Here is a 17,800-nt window from a genome sequence, read left to right on the forward strand (position 1 = left end):
GGGGGGAGTGGCCCACTGTGATGAGCATTGCAAAGGGCAAACTTGGTATGTAAGTGCAAAATGAGCAGTGGTCTCGTGCAGCCTGCTGTATACTGTGCGGCCTGAGGAATTCAACAGGTACCTATAGATATTTCTGAATCTCCAAGACTGGAGGTGGCGTGCAATGTGAAAAACACAACCGGCTCTTTTGAGATGGATCATTCACTGGATTGCCGAACATAGTCCATCAGCATTTGGAAGCTGTGAGGTATTGGAAATTGACCTTTGACTGATTTGAAAGGTAAACATGCACTTCAATTTGTACCTATGCATTATTGATAAGGTCTTCGCCTTTGTGTCATTTACTGGGGAGGATGGTGGTACCTGTGTAATTAGTTATAGTTTCAAATTGATTTTTTCCAAAAGTCTGTGGATGTCAACTGTGTGCCCATGCAATACAGTAAGTTGTTCATATTTAATAGAACGTGTGAGTACTTACAGTGGTCCTACTGTGAGTAGTGATGCTGTGACCTGTTGATGCACTCAAAGCCCTTCAGAGCTGTAATAGCCTCACAGTTTGAAGTGAACTTTGCTGTAATTACTGGGATACTAGCTACCTGAGGAAAAAAATTCAAGGTGAGCAGATACTACTGGCAAACCTGGCAATTGTAAGTGATATTTTTAAACAACAATGGAAACGCATGGGGCAAATGCCACTTCCTCAATAGTCTTTGCACAAGTGAACCCATCAACCTTTGCACTCTAGTGAGATCCAGTTCAAAACCGGAATTAGTTCTTCCTCAAGAAAGATGATAACTTTTGATTGGTACTGTAAGATGCATGGTGTGAAAAAGGTAAATTCCCTTTGACAATTTTTTTTACAATTGTTGCAGCTGTTGAATTGGATGCCGTAAACTTAAGGTGCTTCATTTTTAGCCGATATTTGCAGCACAAAGACATATTTTTTTAAGATCCTGTGTTAGATCTCACTCGATGATGCATGAGTCACTGGTGGTGTAGCGGTTCACTTCCCTGACTTTGGCATGAGCAGTGTGGGTTGAATTCCCACTCATGTGATGGTGTAAATTATTGTCTATTTCTACGTGCCCTGCGATTCAGTGGCAACAACTCTAGGATGTGGTCTTAATTTTTAGCAAAGTCATTTGGGACAGGGTCCAGCTCCCAACAAATGGGAGCAGGCAAAGTGTATGTACGGATGGATTCTGCATGTGTATCGAACGTTTGGCATCTCAGTCTATGAAAAATCTGTATAAAAATGTCATGTGCACAAGTCTGATTGCCTACAAGCCACCCGTCCACACATCCATGTTCTACATTGTTTGTAATTTTAGTTTGAGAGCGTGGGTACAACATTAATAGTCACATCGTTTGGCAATGTCATGTCTTCAATTCGCCTAAAAGGACAAGGAGGAATCCACTAATAAATAATTTTATTTCCCTAGAAATATTCAGGGTTTGGAGTTTAAATGCTCTGAAGCCTCTCCTCTTCCTTTATGGAAATTACTTAATTGCTGGAGGCCCATCACAAGCAGAACTTCAAATTGAATTTCTTGCTTTTCAAGGGTAATCACTTCAAAATATTTTTAAAAGGTAGCATAATGTGTATGAAGTACTGTAGCTGTAAAAGATTATAACTGTCAAAACGTAGGGGTTGAGGATCCATCATCGATGGATAGTTGGTTTTGAAGAAAATTGAGATTTTATTGAAAATTTGTGAGATAATCCTTGCGTTTTTGGCTTCAGTGTATATTGCTTTTCAATTTCAACTAATAGAGATAGAGGAAAATTGGGCTCATTACTTTTGACTGCGCCTCATACCTTTTTGCATTGCCTCATGTCACAATTCCCTCTTAATCCATTCTCTATTCTCTTTTTACAGACAATCAAGAGTACTGTACTTCATTCAGCACCAGTATTTTCTGCAACATGAAGCAGATTTTTCCTTTTCCAAGCTGGTTTAGGGCAACAAGTCTGTGCTTATGTTTGGCCCATACTGTCACAGCTGCGGTCCTGAGCAACTCCACAGGACTGGAGGCCATCCTGGACAAGTACAGTGACAAAGATAAAGTGTGGTGGAAGGGCAGAGCAAGAGGGAAGAGGGCCATCAGCGAGGGAGACATGCACCTCATCCTGGATCTACACAACAAGTTGCGTGGCCAGGTCCACCCTCCAGCCTCCAACATGGAGTACATGGTAGGTAGTCTTTATGACGTAAATTACTTCCAATTACTATGTGAGATGGGGCATGTTCCGTCAAACAAATGCCGTGCCCCCTCAAATCAATCTGTGCACTCTGTCCACTCCGCTTGACGCAGTGCCAACTGTCTCTTTGGTCAGCCATTTGCAGTGAGACTGTTGAAACTGCCACAATTTTAATATACAAGAAAATACTGCATGTTAATCTTTATAAAATGAACATGTATTCATTAGGTATGCAGTTGAATAATGTTGTTTGAGGAATATAATTAATGTGATTTGCCTTAAGTGGGCTCAGTCTATTACCTGGAAATGGTGTGATTTTGAATTTCACAATGCGAGCGAACCTGAAGTGCCACATTGGTTACTTCAATGTTGCTGGCTTAACATCGTCCAGATATAATGTGCTGTATTTACTTTGCAAATAACTTACAAGTAAAAATATCTTCTTCTTTCTTCTCTGGTCTACTCATAGATCCCATGTTATGTGACTTTTTCTAGTTGTACGTGTACTCTGTCATGGGCATGGTCTGGCCACTGCCGTGGGGGGCGCTTCCTGTGAAGGGGCGGCCAAGCCACTGCTCTGGGCAGCGCTACCTCAGACAGCTGTCACAGCTGTACAGAGCTCGTGCACGTGACGTCACGATTTTCACGGCACCATAATGCCAGTCAAAAAGAGCTGCTCGGCAGTGTGGGGGACATTTAACCAGAGCAGAATATTCACAATGCCCGAGACTTGTTGTGCTGTTGTTTGTTACAACAGACGAGACAGATATTCAAAGAGGTCATTCTATAGAATACCAACTGAAAAGACCAGAAAAGATCGATGGATTTCAGCAATTTAACGTGATGAATGGTCCTCAACCAAATACACACGACTGTGTAGCGATCACTTCATTTCAGGTAGGAATTATACTTTTCTCAATCTCAAATTTCCAAGAAGTATTTATGTCAAATTGGCTCATTTGAGAACAATGCATAAAAAAAAAAAAGACAGAGTCGTCTCCAACATACACAGAAGCATGTTGTGGCCACACGTTAAACTTCAGTAAACTTCTCCCAGACAGATGTTTTTTTTTTTTTTAATAATATGCATTGTTCTCAAATGAGTCCAATGCTTATTTTAAAAAAGAAAACAAACCATCTGTCGCAAGAGGTTTACATAGGTTAATGTGTGGCCGCAACATGCTTCCGTGTATGTTGTACGGGGCCGAAGCCTATCCTAGCGGTTTATTTTCTTTTTTTGAATACGCATTGGACTCATTTGTGAACAATGCATATTTTAAAAAAAAACGTCTGTCAAGGAAATGTTTACCGAAGTTTAATGTGTGGCCACAACACGCTTCCGTGCACGGAGGAGCAGACTCTCTCTCCTCTTTTTTTTTTCCCCCAAATCATAGTTAATGAATGCGAGTTTGTGTAAAACTAGGGGTCATTTATTTAAATATTGGTACATTATTTGTAAAAAAAATGAGATGAAAAGATGAATGAGATGAAAAGATCGATGGATTTCGGCAAAGGTTAATGTGTAGACGAATATGCATCTGCGTTCACAAGCCGTCTCCCCTTTGAGAACAGATGAAGCAGCGAAGTATTTGTATGCATCCAGACTTTTATACACTTTCAAACTCTTCCGTGTCAATCTCGGCGACTTACTCGTTACTTACCAAATACATGTGTATATCCAGTTGTCCAAGACAAGCGGAAGCAAATTAACAGTTCAATTTCTTATGGGCGAAAACATCGACTTCAGCATTAAATATGGGTCCTCTATGCCAAGTGTCATTCATTTTTCCACGTACCTTCGTTTATTATCACCTTCTGTTTAACGGTATCAGACAAAACTCTGGACGTCATGTTGTAAGACATATTTTCGTTTCGTCTTAATGAACTTAGCATTGAACAATGCTTTGTTTGACCGGCAGTATGGCCGGTCACGTGATTTCAGTGACGTAGGTGCATGAGCTCTATACGTAGCTGTACTGTTTGAGTATCGAAAGTCTGTTGCTATGCTGAAGCATTCAGAGTTCCTTTCGCTTGAGGTCAGGAGATAATAATGTGGACATTTTCAACTTTGTGGGAGCACTTTGGACAGATTGTATAATAATGTATAATATATTGTATAATTAAGCGGCACGGTGGATCGGCTGGTAAAGTGTTGACCTCAATGTTCTGAGATCCCGGGTTCGATCGTGGAATTTGCATGTTCTTCCCGTGCCTGCGTGGGTTTTCTCCGGGCACTCTGGTTTCCTCCCACACCCCAAAAACATGAAACATTAACTGGACACCCTCAATTTCCCCAGGTGTGATTGTGAGTGCGACTGTTGGTCTCCATGTGCCCTGCGATTGGCTGGCAACCACTTCAGGGTGTACCCTGGCTCCTGCCCAATGACAGTTGAGATAGGCTCCAGCACTGCCCGCAACCCTTGTGAGGATAAGCAGCTAAGAAAATCCATGGATGGATTGTATAATTAATAATTTGATTACTATAAGTTGTATTCGTAGAATAGTGGTTTTGGGCATCAGAGAAGGCTCTGAAGGCCCCCAAGGTGCACCACTGATGAACAGTATTGTGACTGATTGTACAGAAATTTTTTTGCATAATATTGTCCCTTCTTTCACTTCCTCTCTACAGTCACTGACCTTTTCTCTTTTCCCTGCATTGTGCTTTTTGATCTGAAGCTCCCAAGTGTTCTTCTATCAGTCTATCCTCCACCATCATCGACTTTCACACTCGTCACCCCTGTCTCCATCCACCCCAGCCCACTCTGAAGCCTTCGAGGCCAATGTTATCTTTCATTTGATCCCCCATGCATCTCATTTGGGGTACCGCAGCGGTGATTCCATTTCAAGTCGGTCAGACCTGGTCGTTTGAAATGCAGGCAATGTTAATGTAAATGTATGTTATGTACACTCATCCAGTGTTTGTTTAGTGCGGGATACTATTTCAGATGATAATGATGCGGTTGGGAAAGTAACTGATGAGGTGCAATTCTGGGTTTTCATGCTGCAGGATTTTGAGACTAAAGAACTCTTAATAAACATCATCAATACTGTATGTCTAAAGCAGCTATGCACATGCCCTTAAGGCACTGTTTCAGCCACTTTAAAGAAAATAGCTTTTTTAAAAATGTTTCCTCTAATCCCACCCTTTCTTCTCTATAAATTACTATAATATTGGCACGGGACTCTCCATACACTTGGTCTTGTTTTCTTCAACATTATTCTTTACAAAGCCACCTCAATAGTACTAAATCGTCTTCTTAAACAGCCTTGATAGCAGTTGCAGTCCTGGGTGGGGTGTAGAAATACACTTATCTATTGAAAATTTTAAAAAATATGGAATCTATCCCTCCATTCACTTTCTATACCCTGTCCTCAAAATGTTATCTTCACCAAAACCCAGCAGTGCACAACCTGGTTGGTTCCCAGTCAATCACGGGGCTGCGTTTTTGATTGCAAAAGAATATTGGTGGTTGTTGTCATCTTTCCCTTTGTGCATCTTTTGGATGATGTGGTTACCTCTATAATTACAAAAGCAGAATTTGTTGCAGTTTGTTCCTTAGTAAAAAACTGCAAATTTCTTTCAAAGTATTAAATTATTCATAAATATATATAAATTGAATACAAACTTACAAAGAGACAGATAAGCAAAAAAAAAATGCAGCCCATGTTTTTCACTTCGGTCAGATGAATTTGCTTCCAGTTTTACCGTCTGAGTCACAATGGAATTACATCACCCTCTGCGAAGTATTGTTAATTAGATGCCCAAATAAGAAACAGGAGAAAACCCACCCAGTAGAGGGTGGGATTTGAACTGTGAGCCACATGTACTAACCAGTCGTCGTGCATGCTGCCCCCACCAAACATATGGAACAGATTTGCAGCTTTAAATCCAGGCACTATCCAGTTAGTTTAGCCATGTGATAGCTGAAACGCAACCACATACTGTGCTCAACACGGAATACTACACCTGTTTACTCAGATGCCTGTAAATTGCATTCACCTGAACCACAACGGCTCAATTTCTCAGGAGCATATACAGGGGAAGGTTTGCCTCCTTCAAAGTAAAAGTAAGTGAATACATTTCGGGTATTTTGACTCAAGTTAAATTTGATTTTGTCAGGGTCGGGGCTATAATAGTTTTACATTGCATAACATTCTAAGTTTTTTTGTTGTTTCTTTTGTTTTCTTTCTCAACTTGATTTAATTTTAATTTGTTTTTGGAGCAGGTCATTTTTAATACTTTTTTATAATCATTTTAAATTAGTTTTCAGGAGTTTCAGTCTTCGATATTTTGATTCTAGGTGTATGTTAAGTGCAAAATATTATATATATATATATATATATATATATATATATATATATATAGAGAGAGAGAGAGAGAGGAGAGAGAGAGAGAGGAGAGAGAGAGAGAGAGAAGAGAGAGAGAGAGAGAGAGAGAGAGAGAGGAGAGAGAGAGAGAGAGTCTTAGGCAGCACGGTGATTCAGCTTTAAAGGCCTCACAGTTCTGAGGTCCCGGGTTCAATCCCGAACCCGTCCGTCTGTGTGGAGTTTGTATGTTCTCCCCGTGCCTGTGTGGGTTTCCTCCGGGTATTCCAGTTTCCTTCCAGATCCCAAAAACATGCAACATTAATTGGACACTCTAAATTGCCCCTAGGTGTGATTGTGAGTGCGACTGTTCTCAGTCTCCATGTGTCCTGCGATTGGCTGGCAACCAATTCAAGGTGTACCCTGCCTCCTGCCCGTTGACCGCTGGAAGAGGGTCCAGCACTCCAGCGACCCTCATGAGGATAAGCGGGTACGAAAATGGATGGATGGATAAGGTATTATGCAACAAAACCTGAGCAAAAAATAGAATTTAAAAAGGTATTTACTTTCTAAGAGGTGAACAACTATCCACAAATCAAATAGAGGTACAGTATAACATTCCCCAGAATTTGCAGTGCAATATGTGCAGAGCATAGTACATCAAAACATTCAGTAAAACCATTCATGAGACACATTGTATTATGGTCATTAAATTTATTTATTACATAATATATAATTAGTTTAACTTACAAAAACCTGTTGCTCAAGTGGACTGTCAGATTTGTGACTGTTTAGGAAAATGGGGCGGCATGGTGTATTAGCTGTAAAAAGTGTTGGCCTCACAGTTCTGATCCCGAGTTCATTCAAAGACCCGCCTATGTGGAGTTTGCATGTTCTCCCTGTGCCTGCGTGGGTTTTCTCCGGGCACTCCGGTTTCCTCCCACATTCCAAAAACATGCAACATTAAATGGAAACTCTAAATTGCCCCTAGGTGTGATTGTGAGTGCGGCTGTTTGTCTCCATGTGCCCTGCAATTGGCTGGCAACCAGTTCAGGGTGTATGCTGCCTCCTGCCCGTTGACAACTGGGATAGGCTCCAGCACTTCCCATGACCCTCATGATTAGCGGCAAAGAAAATGGATGGATAGAAAAATGGGTTATTGTGACAAAGCTTTTCAAGCTTTCTGGCTGTTGTTGAAGTAATCATATAAAATGTCTTGTTGTTGCACTAGGTTAGGAGGTCAATGGCCTTTTGTGTCAGTGAGACACCTCCTTGTCTGCTTTCTTTGGTTGATGGGAAATAGCGCCATTTTGAGACTCTCAGAACTCTTCTGTTTCTCAGAGTTTTTTGGCCAAAATAGTTACAAACGACATGACAGTTCCATGAAAGCGCTAACTAGTGAGTAGCCGTCTTGGCTGTGTCCTAGGAGAGCCATTAGCGGACAGTAGGGGTGGCCCTTGAGACCCCCCAGTGGCGTCCTCCGCAGTGGCAGTCAGGACGCTCCTCTGGGCGCCGGTGTCGCAAAGGAATTTGCTCCTGGAAAGGGTGTCCTTGACGAACAGCAGCCGGCTCTTGACGCCCACACTCACGACCGCTGCGGAGCGCGGGCTTTGGCGTTTCCCGACGGATCGTAGTTGCAAGGGGCGTGGCACCTCTTCGCTTTCGCGCCGAAACGGGCGTGGAAGTAGCACAAGCCTGTGCCAGCGCGGCCGTCTGTGGCGATGGGGCCCTTGCTGGATGCCACTCCCGCGCCCAGGGGCGAGTAACTGCGCGCCGGGGCCAGCATCTCAGGGGAGAAGCGCTGGGTGGCCAGGAAGAAACGGTCGGCATCCTCGGCCAGGGCCCGGGGCTCAGTGATTGTACTGTTAGCGAGCGCCGTCTGAACATGCGGTGGCATGTGCCTGAGAAACAGTTCCATGAAAATGAAATTGAGCTCCTCTGTGCCCATATTTATATCGGGCCGGAGGAGATGTGATGCAATTGACCCCTCCATAGAAATTGCACAATCCGCGTCAGTGACCAATCAGAGGCCAGAGATTTGCATAAACCACGCCCGTTTTTTGGACCCGCAGTTTTCTCAGACAACGCTGCATGGTCCAATATAGCTTCTGTTGGCGTTTTATCGCGTATTTGGGTTCTTTAACAATAGATATGGTTAAGAGGTGTAGTCACTGACTTTATAATAGTGATGACAGGTATCCTGAAAGGCTAGTTGGTGGAGTTCAATTCGTACCCTTTCCAAAACCAAAGACCCAGTACGAAAAATGTCTTCGATGGATCAAACTTTGTGGAAGACCGCATCATCAACTGAATCCATCTAAAATCAACCGGAACAGAAGACCGAGTACGAAAAATGTCTTCGATGGATCAAACTTTGTGTAAAACCGCATGATCAACTGAATTCATCAACCGGAACAGATATGTTTGCACGAAGGTAAGCCCTATATTTCATTTTCAATACATGTCTCATATAAATGAATTAGCAGTTCTTCGCTTGCATAACATAGCTAAGTGTGAATGATTGACACACTTGATCTGTGTTGAGCGATATTTTGCGATGATCTGACTGCACAAACGTGTCCCTTTGTTCGCGGCTACGGTAAACCAGACTGTGTTTGCACGAAGGTATGCCATATATTTGATTTTCAATACATGTCTCATATAAATAAATTAGCAGTTCTTCTCTTGCATAACATAGCTAAGTGTGAATGATTGACACACTTGATCTGTGTTGAGCGATATTTTGCGATGATCTGACTGCACAAACGTGTCCCTTTGATTGCGGCTAATTAGCTAAGCTAAACCGGACTAGCAGTCCTAAAAGCCTTCGACGTGCACCTAGACACGAAGACTGAAGGAAGGATGTTTGAGGACACTAAAGTAGTGATTGTCGTACTCGGTCGGGACTTACGTAGGTTTGGCACTAATTCAAGAATAATTATTGAGGGAGCGCGTGATGTTACACGAAGAAAACGAGAGAAACAACTCGTAAATCAAGCCTCGCCTTCTTTTCCTTCATACGGCGGTTCACAAACGGCTATACAGATACATATACAGATTCTGCACACAAGTGCGATATGTAACACGAAAATAGGAAACTGTCAATGACGAATTCATCTTTGGGTTATTATATATTATATTATGTGGCTTCTCGGTCTTCCTCTGACTCTGGAAAGATCTCGAGCTAATATCAATGGTTTCTCCTTCGATATGCATGTAAATACCATTGAAATACCCCTCGCTGCAATACTTGAAGCCCTGCTGTCTGCTTTTCAACGATATTTCACTGTTGCCTAAGAATGCGAGTGAGAAATCAGCCGGTAAATCGGACAGTTTTGCTCTATTCTTTTTTTGGTGCGCCACCCTTTTTGCTCATTGTTTGTCTGACATAGGCGCATGTGGCGTGACGTCACTTCAGGAGGCGTGGTTAAGTGCCCTGTACGGAGGGGTCAATTCACTGCTCTGGCCGCCGTTGAGCTCCCGAGGTCTGGGACAACGTGGTAATAACGCACGGAATCATCCGAGATCCCGCGGAGGGGGAACTGAGCCTCCCTCTGCGCGAACCACGCAGCCGCGGACGTCTCCCAAAACTCCGTCAATTTGAGGATGGCGGTTGCCATCTTCGGTTCAGTCTCGAAAATGCCGGTACTGACATCGGGGTCACCAGTGTAGCGCCGGAGAAAAGGAGTCGGAGGCGGAGTGTCGAACACAGGAACAAACTTTGTTTTATTCACAGACATCAACCGACTTCTCGCATAACGTCGGGAACTCGCTGACCTCCCTCCCTGGAAGAGCAACAACAAAAACAGTTCGTGCGGAACCCCCGCAACTCAACTCGAGGTCCCGGGAGTGATTATGTAAACACCACAGTAGTAACAAAAACAGCTTGGACGTGAAAGTTAGCTTCAAGGCAAAACTTCCAATTGGGTTAGCAACAATGACGGAATAAAAACTGGACTGCGCCCTCTGCATCCATCATTGATTCCGCCATGGTCAACAGGCTCTGGATGGCAAACATACAGACATTGTTATGGAAAACGATGAGAAAAATACATAATAATTAATTAGAAGGTTAAGCTAGGTTAATTATTAAGGTTAAGCTTATTTCTTTGCAACCGCCTGCATGGTTTTGACAGCCACCAGCGCAACAAAAAAGGTAAACCTAATCTATTTCAGTTAAATTCGATGTTTTTATGTTTCACAATGTACATTTGTAAGGATGTCAAAGGACGTCAACTTTCACATGAAATAGTACCCAAAGCAATGTTTTGCATTGACCGAGAGTTGACAACGTGAAAGGGGCCTGTGCACAGTCCAGTTTTTATTTTACATCATTGATTACCGCACTGTCAATACGTCTGTCTGATAATGTCACTTCTAGGCAACACAGTAAGTGAACTACAATTCCCCAAGGGTTGTTCAACATTCCGTCCATGTCCATACTTCATGTATGCATTTATCTGGAATAAATACATTGAAAATCAATGCCGAAAACTCATATAGGAAATGAATTTGTCAAGACAAAAATGATTTTCACTACAATTGTAATAGGTTTTAGCCAAGTATTCAAATTTAAAATGTTGTTGTCGCTAGTTAACATTTATTAAACATTGGTTTTTATCTGTTCATTTTTAAAAATGCTCTTTGTATTTTTCACTTTAAGTGATTTGATTCATATTCATTCAACAATGACCAAGCTCAGAATTCAGCGCAACAGATTACAGATAGAATCTAAAACCAAGACTACCTTATTCCACATTTCTCCTAATTTCTTCCATTTCTGACAAAAAACTTAAATTATATCTTTGAATGCAAACTGATGAATTTGGGACACTTCTGTACCTTTCCTTATAAAATAACTTCAGTTGGAATTTTCATTTCACAGATTGATGTAGTAGTAGTCTTTTAGTTCTTTGAGCATGTATTGCTGCTTAACAGGTCTGACTTACTGACTGAATCTAGCCTTCGCCTTAAACTGTTTGGTATATCTACCATTGCATTCACACTAATATGTCTTTGGTGTTTGTGTTCACCAGGTGTGGGATTACGAGTTAGAGAGAAGCGCTGAGCAATGGGCTCATACCTGCCGGTGGGAACATGGACCAAGCTACATGTTGACTCAAATAGGCCAGAACCTTGGTGCCCACTGGGGGAGGTGTGTATGTAAGAGAGGATGAGAGCACTCCATCCCCCATTTTTTTAAAATATAGATATGAGTAGGAGAGTCGGAGTGCAGGCAAAATGCAACATATTAGAAAATATTTGATTAGGTACTTTAACTTTTCTTGAAAGGTCCTAACTTTTAGAGGAAAGAATGGTTAGGTTTAAGAGAGCCAGACAGTGGCAGTTTTAGAACAACATCATATTTGTCCCCTACCTCCCCCCTTCCATACCTCAAGGACCACCTCATCCAAAGGTAAGAGTGGCGCAAAGACTTGTTATACCAAAATTTAAAGGGCCACTGTCATGAAATACATGACTTATAGTATGTTATTAATGAAAAAAGGGCAGCCGACATGGACCCATGCCTTTTTTCACCACAAAACGTGATTTTGACGTATACAGCTTTTTGTAACTCCCGCCATGGAAATCCTCTCAAGGGATTTGTTTTCGAGAATAAGCAGGAAGTGACGTACATGGCAGGACCACCCTCAAGTGGACTTGGATTGCTGGACATTGCTTGAACACTCGGAAGAATGGATTTACCCTTCAAAAATTTGCAAGAGGCCCAGTTCATTGTGAAAAATGGATTGGACGGGTGCAAAGGACGAGAGCTTCGTGTGTTCCAAATGACAGGTAGGTGTGTATATGGCTACTAAAAAAAAAATAATAGTTTGGGGCAGACCACGTGATCGGTCTCTCATAACATAAAAAATCTGCGTACGTATGACAGGGAATGTATCAATGTGCGCGTCAGACAGCGTCGGGCTCGCCGGCAAAGGCTGCTGCGTCGCCTCGCCAGCAAAGGAAGAACGCTGCCGACAATGCTGCACTCAGCCGCGTGCGACGACAATGCCATAAAGCACCCGGGCTCGACTGTGTTGTTCATCGCATACTGTGGCGGCTAAGAACAACGCCCTTAAAGCAGCCCGGCTCTGCTCCGTGATAAGCCACCTCGGCGCCGAAAATGAGCCACACCGGCCAGCTGCGATCAGCCGCAATGGCTCATCTCTGCCGCGGAAGTGGATCGGACGGGGAGGCGGTTTGGCCTTGATCGCAAATCATCTGAATACTGCCCCGGTAACTTCACTCGGTTGTTTGATCTTCTCTTCTTCAAAAAGAGCTTCCGTGTCAGAAGGGGCGTGTTCATCTCCCATAGTAGCGTCCACCGCATGTTTTCATTGGAGAATGTCCGGGGTGATGTCATGGACAGGGGATCCAGCCAGTATGACGACCACTTGGATGTCGTAGAATGACACTTCTGCAACTATGCGCATGGATGATGTGCTCTCCGCTCATATTTATTTTTTCATATAGACATTGAAGTGAATAATGTTATATGTATTTTTCATTACAATATCTATTTTAGAATGTTTAAAGGGATGACACTTGACCTTTAAGTGAACCTCTGATTGGTATCAAGGATGGTCATTGCACTAACCACATTTGGCAACAACAATAACAGCCCCCATTGTTGATCACCCCAAGGGAACATACCCTCTGAGGAATAAATGGGAGGGATCCACACCAAATATTTACCACATACTTGAAGAACGGTGAAATGTTTTCAACAAACAAGAACAGTAAAGCTGATGCGATTAATTTTTTGCGGACATGAAATATTGTACTGAATTAAAACAAACACGGATAATGTAATAAATACAATAAATAAATAGCATGAATAAATGAAGTGAAGGGACTGAAAAGATTGTACAGTGCACCTGCATATTTGCTGCTCTGCACCTGCTGATTTTCCCCCTCATTTTTTTTCTAAATCTTTTTTAGATATTTTCTTACTTTTTTTTCTTTTTTGTTTGTTTCTTTGTTTGGTGGGTGGGAACCAACAATGAAAACACTTATTGGCGGTATCTTCTTCTTTTCCTTTCGGCTTGTCCCATTAAGGCTCCTTTTCTATGCCAGCCTATCTCCTGCATCCTCCTCTCTCATACCAACTACCCTGGAGAGGAGTTCTAGGATGATGGTGTTGAATGCAGAGCTGGAGTCCATGAATATGATCCTCACACAGGTCTCTGTGGTGTCAAGGTGGTCAGGGATGAAGTGCAGTACCAGTTCAGTCCCAGATCCGCAGCACATAGCTGAAGCATCCACACAGATACAGTGCCATGAAAAAGTATTTGGCCCCCCTCCTGATTTCTGTTTATTTTTGTGTGTATCTATCCCACACAAAAGTTTGAAATCATCAAACCAATTTTAATATCACCCAGAGACAACCCAAGGATGTCATGGTCCTGCCAGTCCCAGCCCTGGCCGTGAAGGTCCCCTACACACCTGCATTGATTAGGAGGCATACACCTGCACCTCATCTGTGAAAATGAACCCCAGTACTTATAGGACCCAGCGGGTGGTCTGGCTTTGCCAGATCATTGCCATCCATCCCTCGTTCCAGCACCTCTTTGTATCTGATCCTGAATCCCTGTGTATCGACCTTTGCCTGTCCTCCAACCAACCCAGTAAGCTTAACGTCCTTGATACTGCTGCTCTCGCTGACTGACCTGCCGGCTTACGACCTTGGAACAAATAAAGACTTTCTTTTAACTGCCTTCCTGATTACCGAATCATGCATTTGGGTCCACACTAGAGTTCTGGTTATGACAGAACGATCTGACCACAACATGGACTCAGCCGACTCAGCAGGTATCCACCACTCTCTATAGATCCTAGGGCAGACGCGTGGCCGAGCAGCTCTGCTCTTCATGTTACCAACCAAAGACCTCTCGAGATCTGTGCCTGATTAGAGCCATGGCTAGCATCTCAGGCTAGCGCCGCTAACACCACTTTGACAGCGCCCGCCACCGTTGCTACCCCAGTCCCGGTTGCTCCTGCCACCCCACCGGTCATGGAGTTTCAGCAGTTCGGGTACACCCCTCTCTCCAAGCCCCAACGCTTCTCCGGTGACACTAGGAACGTCAATCCCCTTCCTCGCACACGGTGACCTTCACTTCATCCGCCTTCCCAACGGACCGCGCACAGATTGCCTTCATCATATCCCACCTGACGGGGAGAGCGGAGTCGTGGGTTACAGCAGATTGGAGTGGAGCAGAGTGGACCTCCTTCGTATGTGCCAAGTCTTCCAGTATGCCTCACCGGAACGCGAGGCAACAGATATGTTGATCACTCTTCGACAGGGGCAACGTTGTGTGGCAGATTATGGCATCGAGTTTCACATCAGAGCAGCTGAGAGTCAATGGAACGAAGAAGCACTTCTCGACGCCTTTTTCCAAGGATTTTCATCGCAGATCCATAGTTACCTCATTGCGGTGGAATTGCCTACCTACCTGGATTCGCTCATCACCCTATCTCTCAGGATTGACCAGAGGCTAGCGATCCAGGGACAGGTGGACCCACTACTAGAGGGAGAGCAAGGCGCTTCCGCACCACCGGTCTCTCTTTTCCTGATGCCCATAACAGTGACGGACCCTATGCAGGTTGAGGGGCTCGATGGCCCATCAGAGGAATGACTGCGACGCCGGCGAGAGGGCCAATGCTTTTACTGTAGAAGGCCGAGGCACCTAATGTCCCAGTGTCCGGTCAGGCCCAAGCGTCCCGCCAACTCCGGTGAGTGTGAATTACACTACAGCACTATCAAATCGAGCACTACTTCATGTCACCTTGAGCACAGCAGGTCGTACCTATTCAGCTACAGCCTTTATTGACTCGGGATTGGACGTAAATCCATGGGTAGTCGAGTTTTTGAGTGCAGAGGTTTTCCAGACGCAACAGTTCTGTTACACATACGCGGCCAATGGCAAATTCTTCTGCCGAATAACTCACCGTACGCAATCTCTGAGGATGACATTTCCAGATGCACACACCGAGCCAATAAGCTTCCACGTATTTAACTCCCGGAACAGTGATGTCACCCTGGGCAGCCCCTGGTTTAAGAAACACAACCGGCACATTGACTGGACCACCGGGCAAATCAGGGCATGGGGTGCCTAATGCAGCAAGACATGTCTTGGGGCTTTAAAAGAGTGGAACCTGCAGATCACCCTTAGGAATGTGTTATCGAGTTGTTGCCCGGTACCTCACCCCCTCGAGGCAGGCTCTTTTCATTGATTATCAGGGACTAAATGACATCACCATCAAGAACAGGTACCCTCTTCCCCTAATCTCCACCGCATTCAAGTTGCTACAGGGTGCCCAGATCTTCACCAAGTTGGATCTACAAAATGCGTACCATCTGGTATGCATCAGAGAGGGGGACGTGTGGAAGACTGCCTTTAATACACCAACAGGCCACTCCGAGTACCTGGTGATGCCGTTTGGTCTGACTAATGTGCCAGCGATTTTTCAGAATTTTATTAATGATGTGCTACGGGAGAGACTTAACAAGAATGTGTTCGTCTACCTTGACGACAGTTTGATCTTTTCTTCAGACGAGGCTTCCTACATCGAGTACGTCAGGGAGGTGCTGCAACAGCTACTACGACACAACCTGTATATCAAGATGGAGACGTGCGAGTTTCACCAGTCTTCCGTCACGTTCCTGGGCTTCATCTTGCCCAAGGGAGAGATTTGCATGGATCCCAGTAAGATCGACTCCATTCTTCAATGGCCTACCCCCACCAATCGCAGGGAGGTTCAAAGGTTCATTGGTTTCGCTAATTTCTACCGCAAGTTCATCGGGAACTTCAGCTCCATAGCCGCCCCCTTGCACGCCCTCACTTCACCCCCCAAGTCATTTGAGTGGGATGAGACCTGCCAGAAGGTCTTCAACAGACTTAGGTCGAGTTTCACCACAGGTCCAGTCCTCATGCCAGATCCAGTCCTCATGCCAGATCCAGAGACACAGTTTGTGTTGGAAGTGGATGCATCGAACTCAGGAATGGGAGCAGTACTCTCCCAGAGGTGTGCAAGGGATGGGAGACTTCACCCGTGTGCCTTCCTATCTAAGAGACTGGCTCCGGCTGAACACAACTATGACGTGGGGAATCGTGAATTATTGGCAGATAAGACGGCGCTGGAAGAGTGGAGGCACTGGCTGGAGGGATCGCAAGTGCCGTTCCTGGTCCTTATTGGTTACAAGAACTTGGAGTACCTGAGGAAGACCAAGAGATTGAATGCTCATCAGGCCAGGTGGTCACTCTTCTTGGACGCACTATCCCGGATCCATGAAGGGGAGCGAATGGAAGCCATGAGTGTCCCCATACTTCCGGAGGTCTGCTTCGTGTCCGGGTTCACTTGGGAGACCGAGACACGGGTAAAGAGTGCCCTAAGGGTCTCCCCCGGCCCAGTCGAATGTCCTTCTGGTCGTCTGTTCGTGGTACCCTCACTGCAGGGAGACGTCATCGATTGGGCCCACATGAACACGACTGTCTGATATCCCGGCATGGTAAAGACCTGCTCAGTAATCGAACAACAGTTTTGGTGGCCAAACCTGGGAAGGGACATGAAGGAGTATGTTAACGTGTGCCCGATCTGCATGGTTAATAAGTACTCTCACCTGTGACCAATGGGTGAGCTGTGCCAATTCCCTCTCGCCCCTGGTCACACATCTCTCTAGACTTCATTCCAGGTCTACCCTGTTCCCAGAGGAACACAGTGGTACTCTCAGTTATCGCTCGGTTTTCCAAGATGGTTCACTTCGTACCAGTTCAAGATTCCGTCTGCCAAGCAGACTGTTAACTGCTGCTCGATAAATTTATTCGCTATCATGGTCTGCCAATGGACGTAGTGTCGGACATAGGACCACAATTCGTGTCTCGGAAGGAGTTCTGCACCCTCATCGGGGCAAAAGTAAGCCTTACGTGAGGCCGTGTTTTTCCCCTGTTGGAGTCAGTGGTTCACCTAGGGTGACGATACTGACTTCCCCCTGAACAGGGTGACAATTACGTTCTGTTTGAGGTAATTCTGAAGCTTCTACCACAAGTGGCGGAGAATTCTTACCTCTGCATCCTCAAACAGTTGTCACTCAATTTCCTGTTCAAATGAGGTAGCCAACCTCCACTCACACTTTTACACATGCACACGTTTCACGGAGCTCACGTACAGGACACACCTTGCCCTTTTCTCAGTTTTATAGACTAATTAGTCTACTCGATAGGGACTAGTATTCTCGAGGTTTGGTTCTGTCGGAGTCACCCAGACGCGCATTCACTCATTCCTCATGAGT

The 17,800-nt window shown here is 44.5% G+C and overlaps 1 protein-coding gene across 1 annotated transcript in view; it reads left to right on the forward strand.

Moving 5' to 3' along the window:
- Positions 1 to 114: 114 nt before the first annotated feature.
- Positions 115 to 17,800, forward strand: part of LOC133511459 (cysteine-rich secretory protein LCCL domain-containing 1-like) — a 51,926-nt gene continuing 34,240 nt past the window's right edge. Inside the window, exons 1-3 of the mRNA XM_061840396.1 lie at positions 115 to 280; positions 1,880 to 2,193; positions 11,544 to 11,662. Of these exons, the coding sequence (XP_061696380.1) occupies positions 1,927 to 2,193; positions 11,544 to 11,662 (386 nt within the window). The 5' untranslated portion in view covers positions 115 to 280; positions 1,880 to 1,926. The remainder of the gene's footprint in view (positions 281 to 1,879; positions 2,194 to 11,543; positions 11,663 to 17,800) is intronic.

This window comes from Syngnathoides biaculeatus, chromosome 13 (assembly GCF_019802595.1).
Source record: "Syngnathoides biaculeatus isolate LvHL_M chromosome 13, ASM1980259v1, whole genome shotgun sequence".
In the NCBI taxonomy this organism is placed as follows: domain Eukaryota; kingdom Metazoa; phylum Chordata; class Actinopteri; order Syngnathiformes; family Syngnathidae; genus Syngnathoides; species Syngnathoides biaculeatus.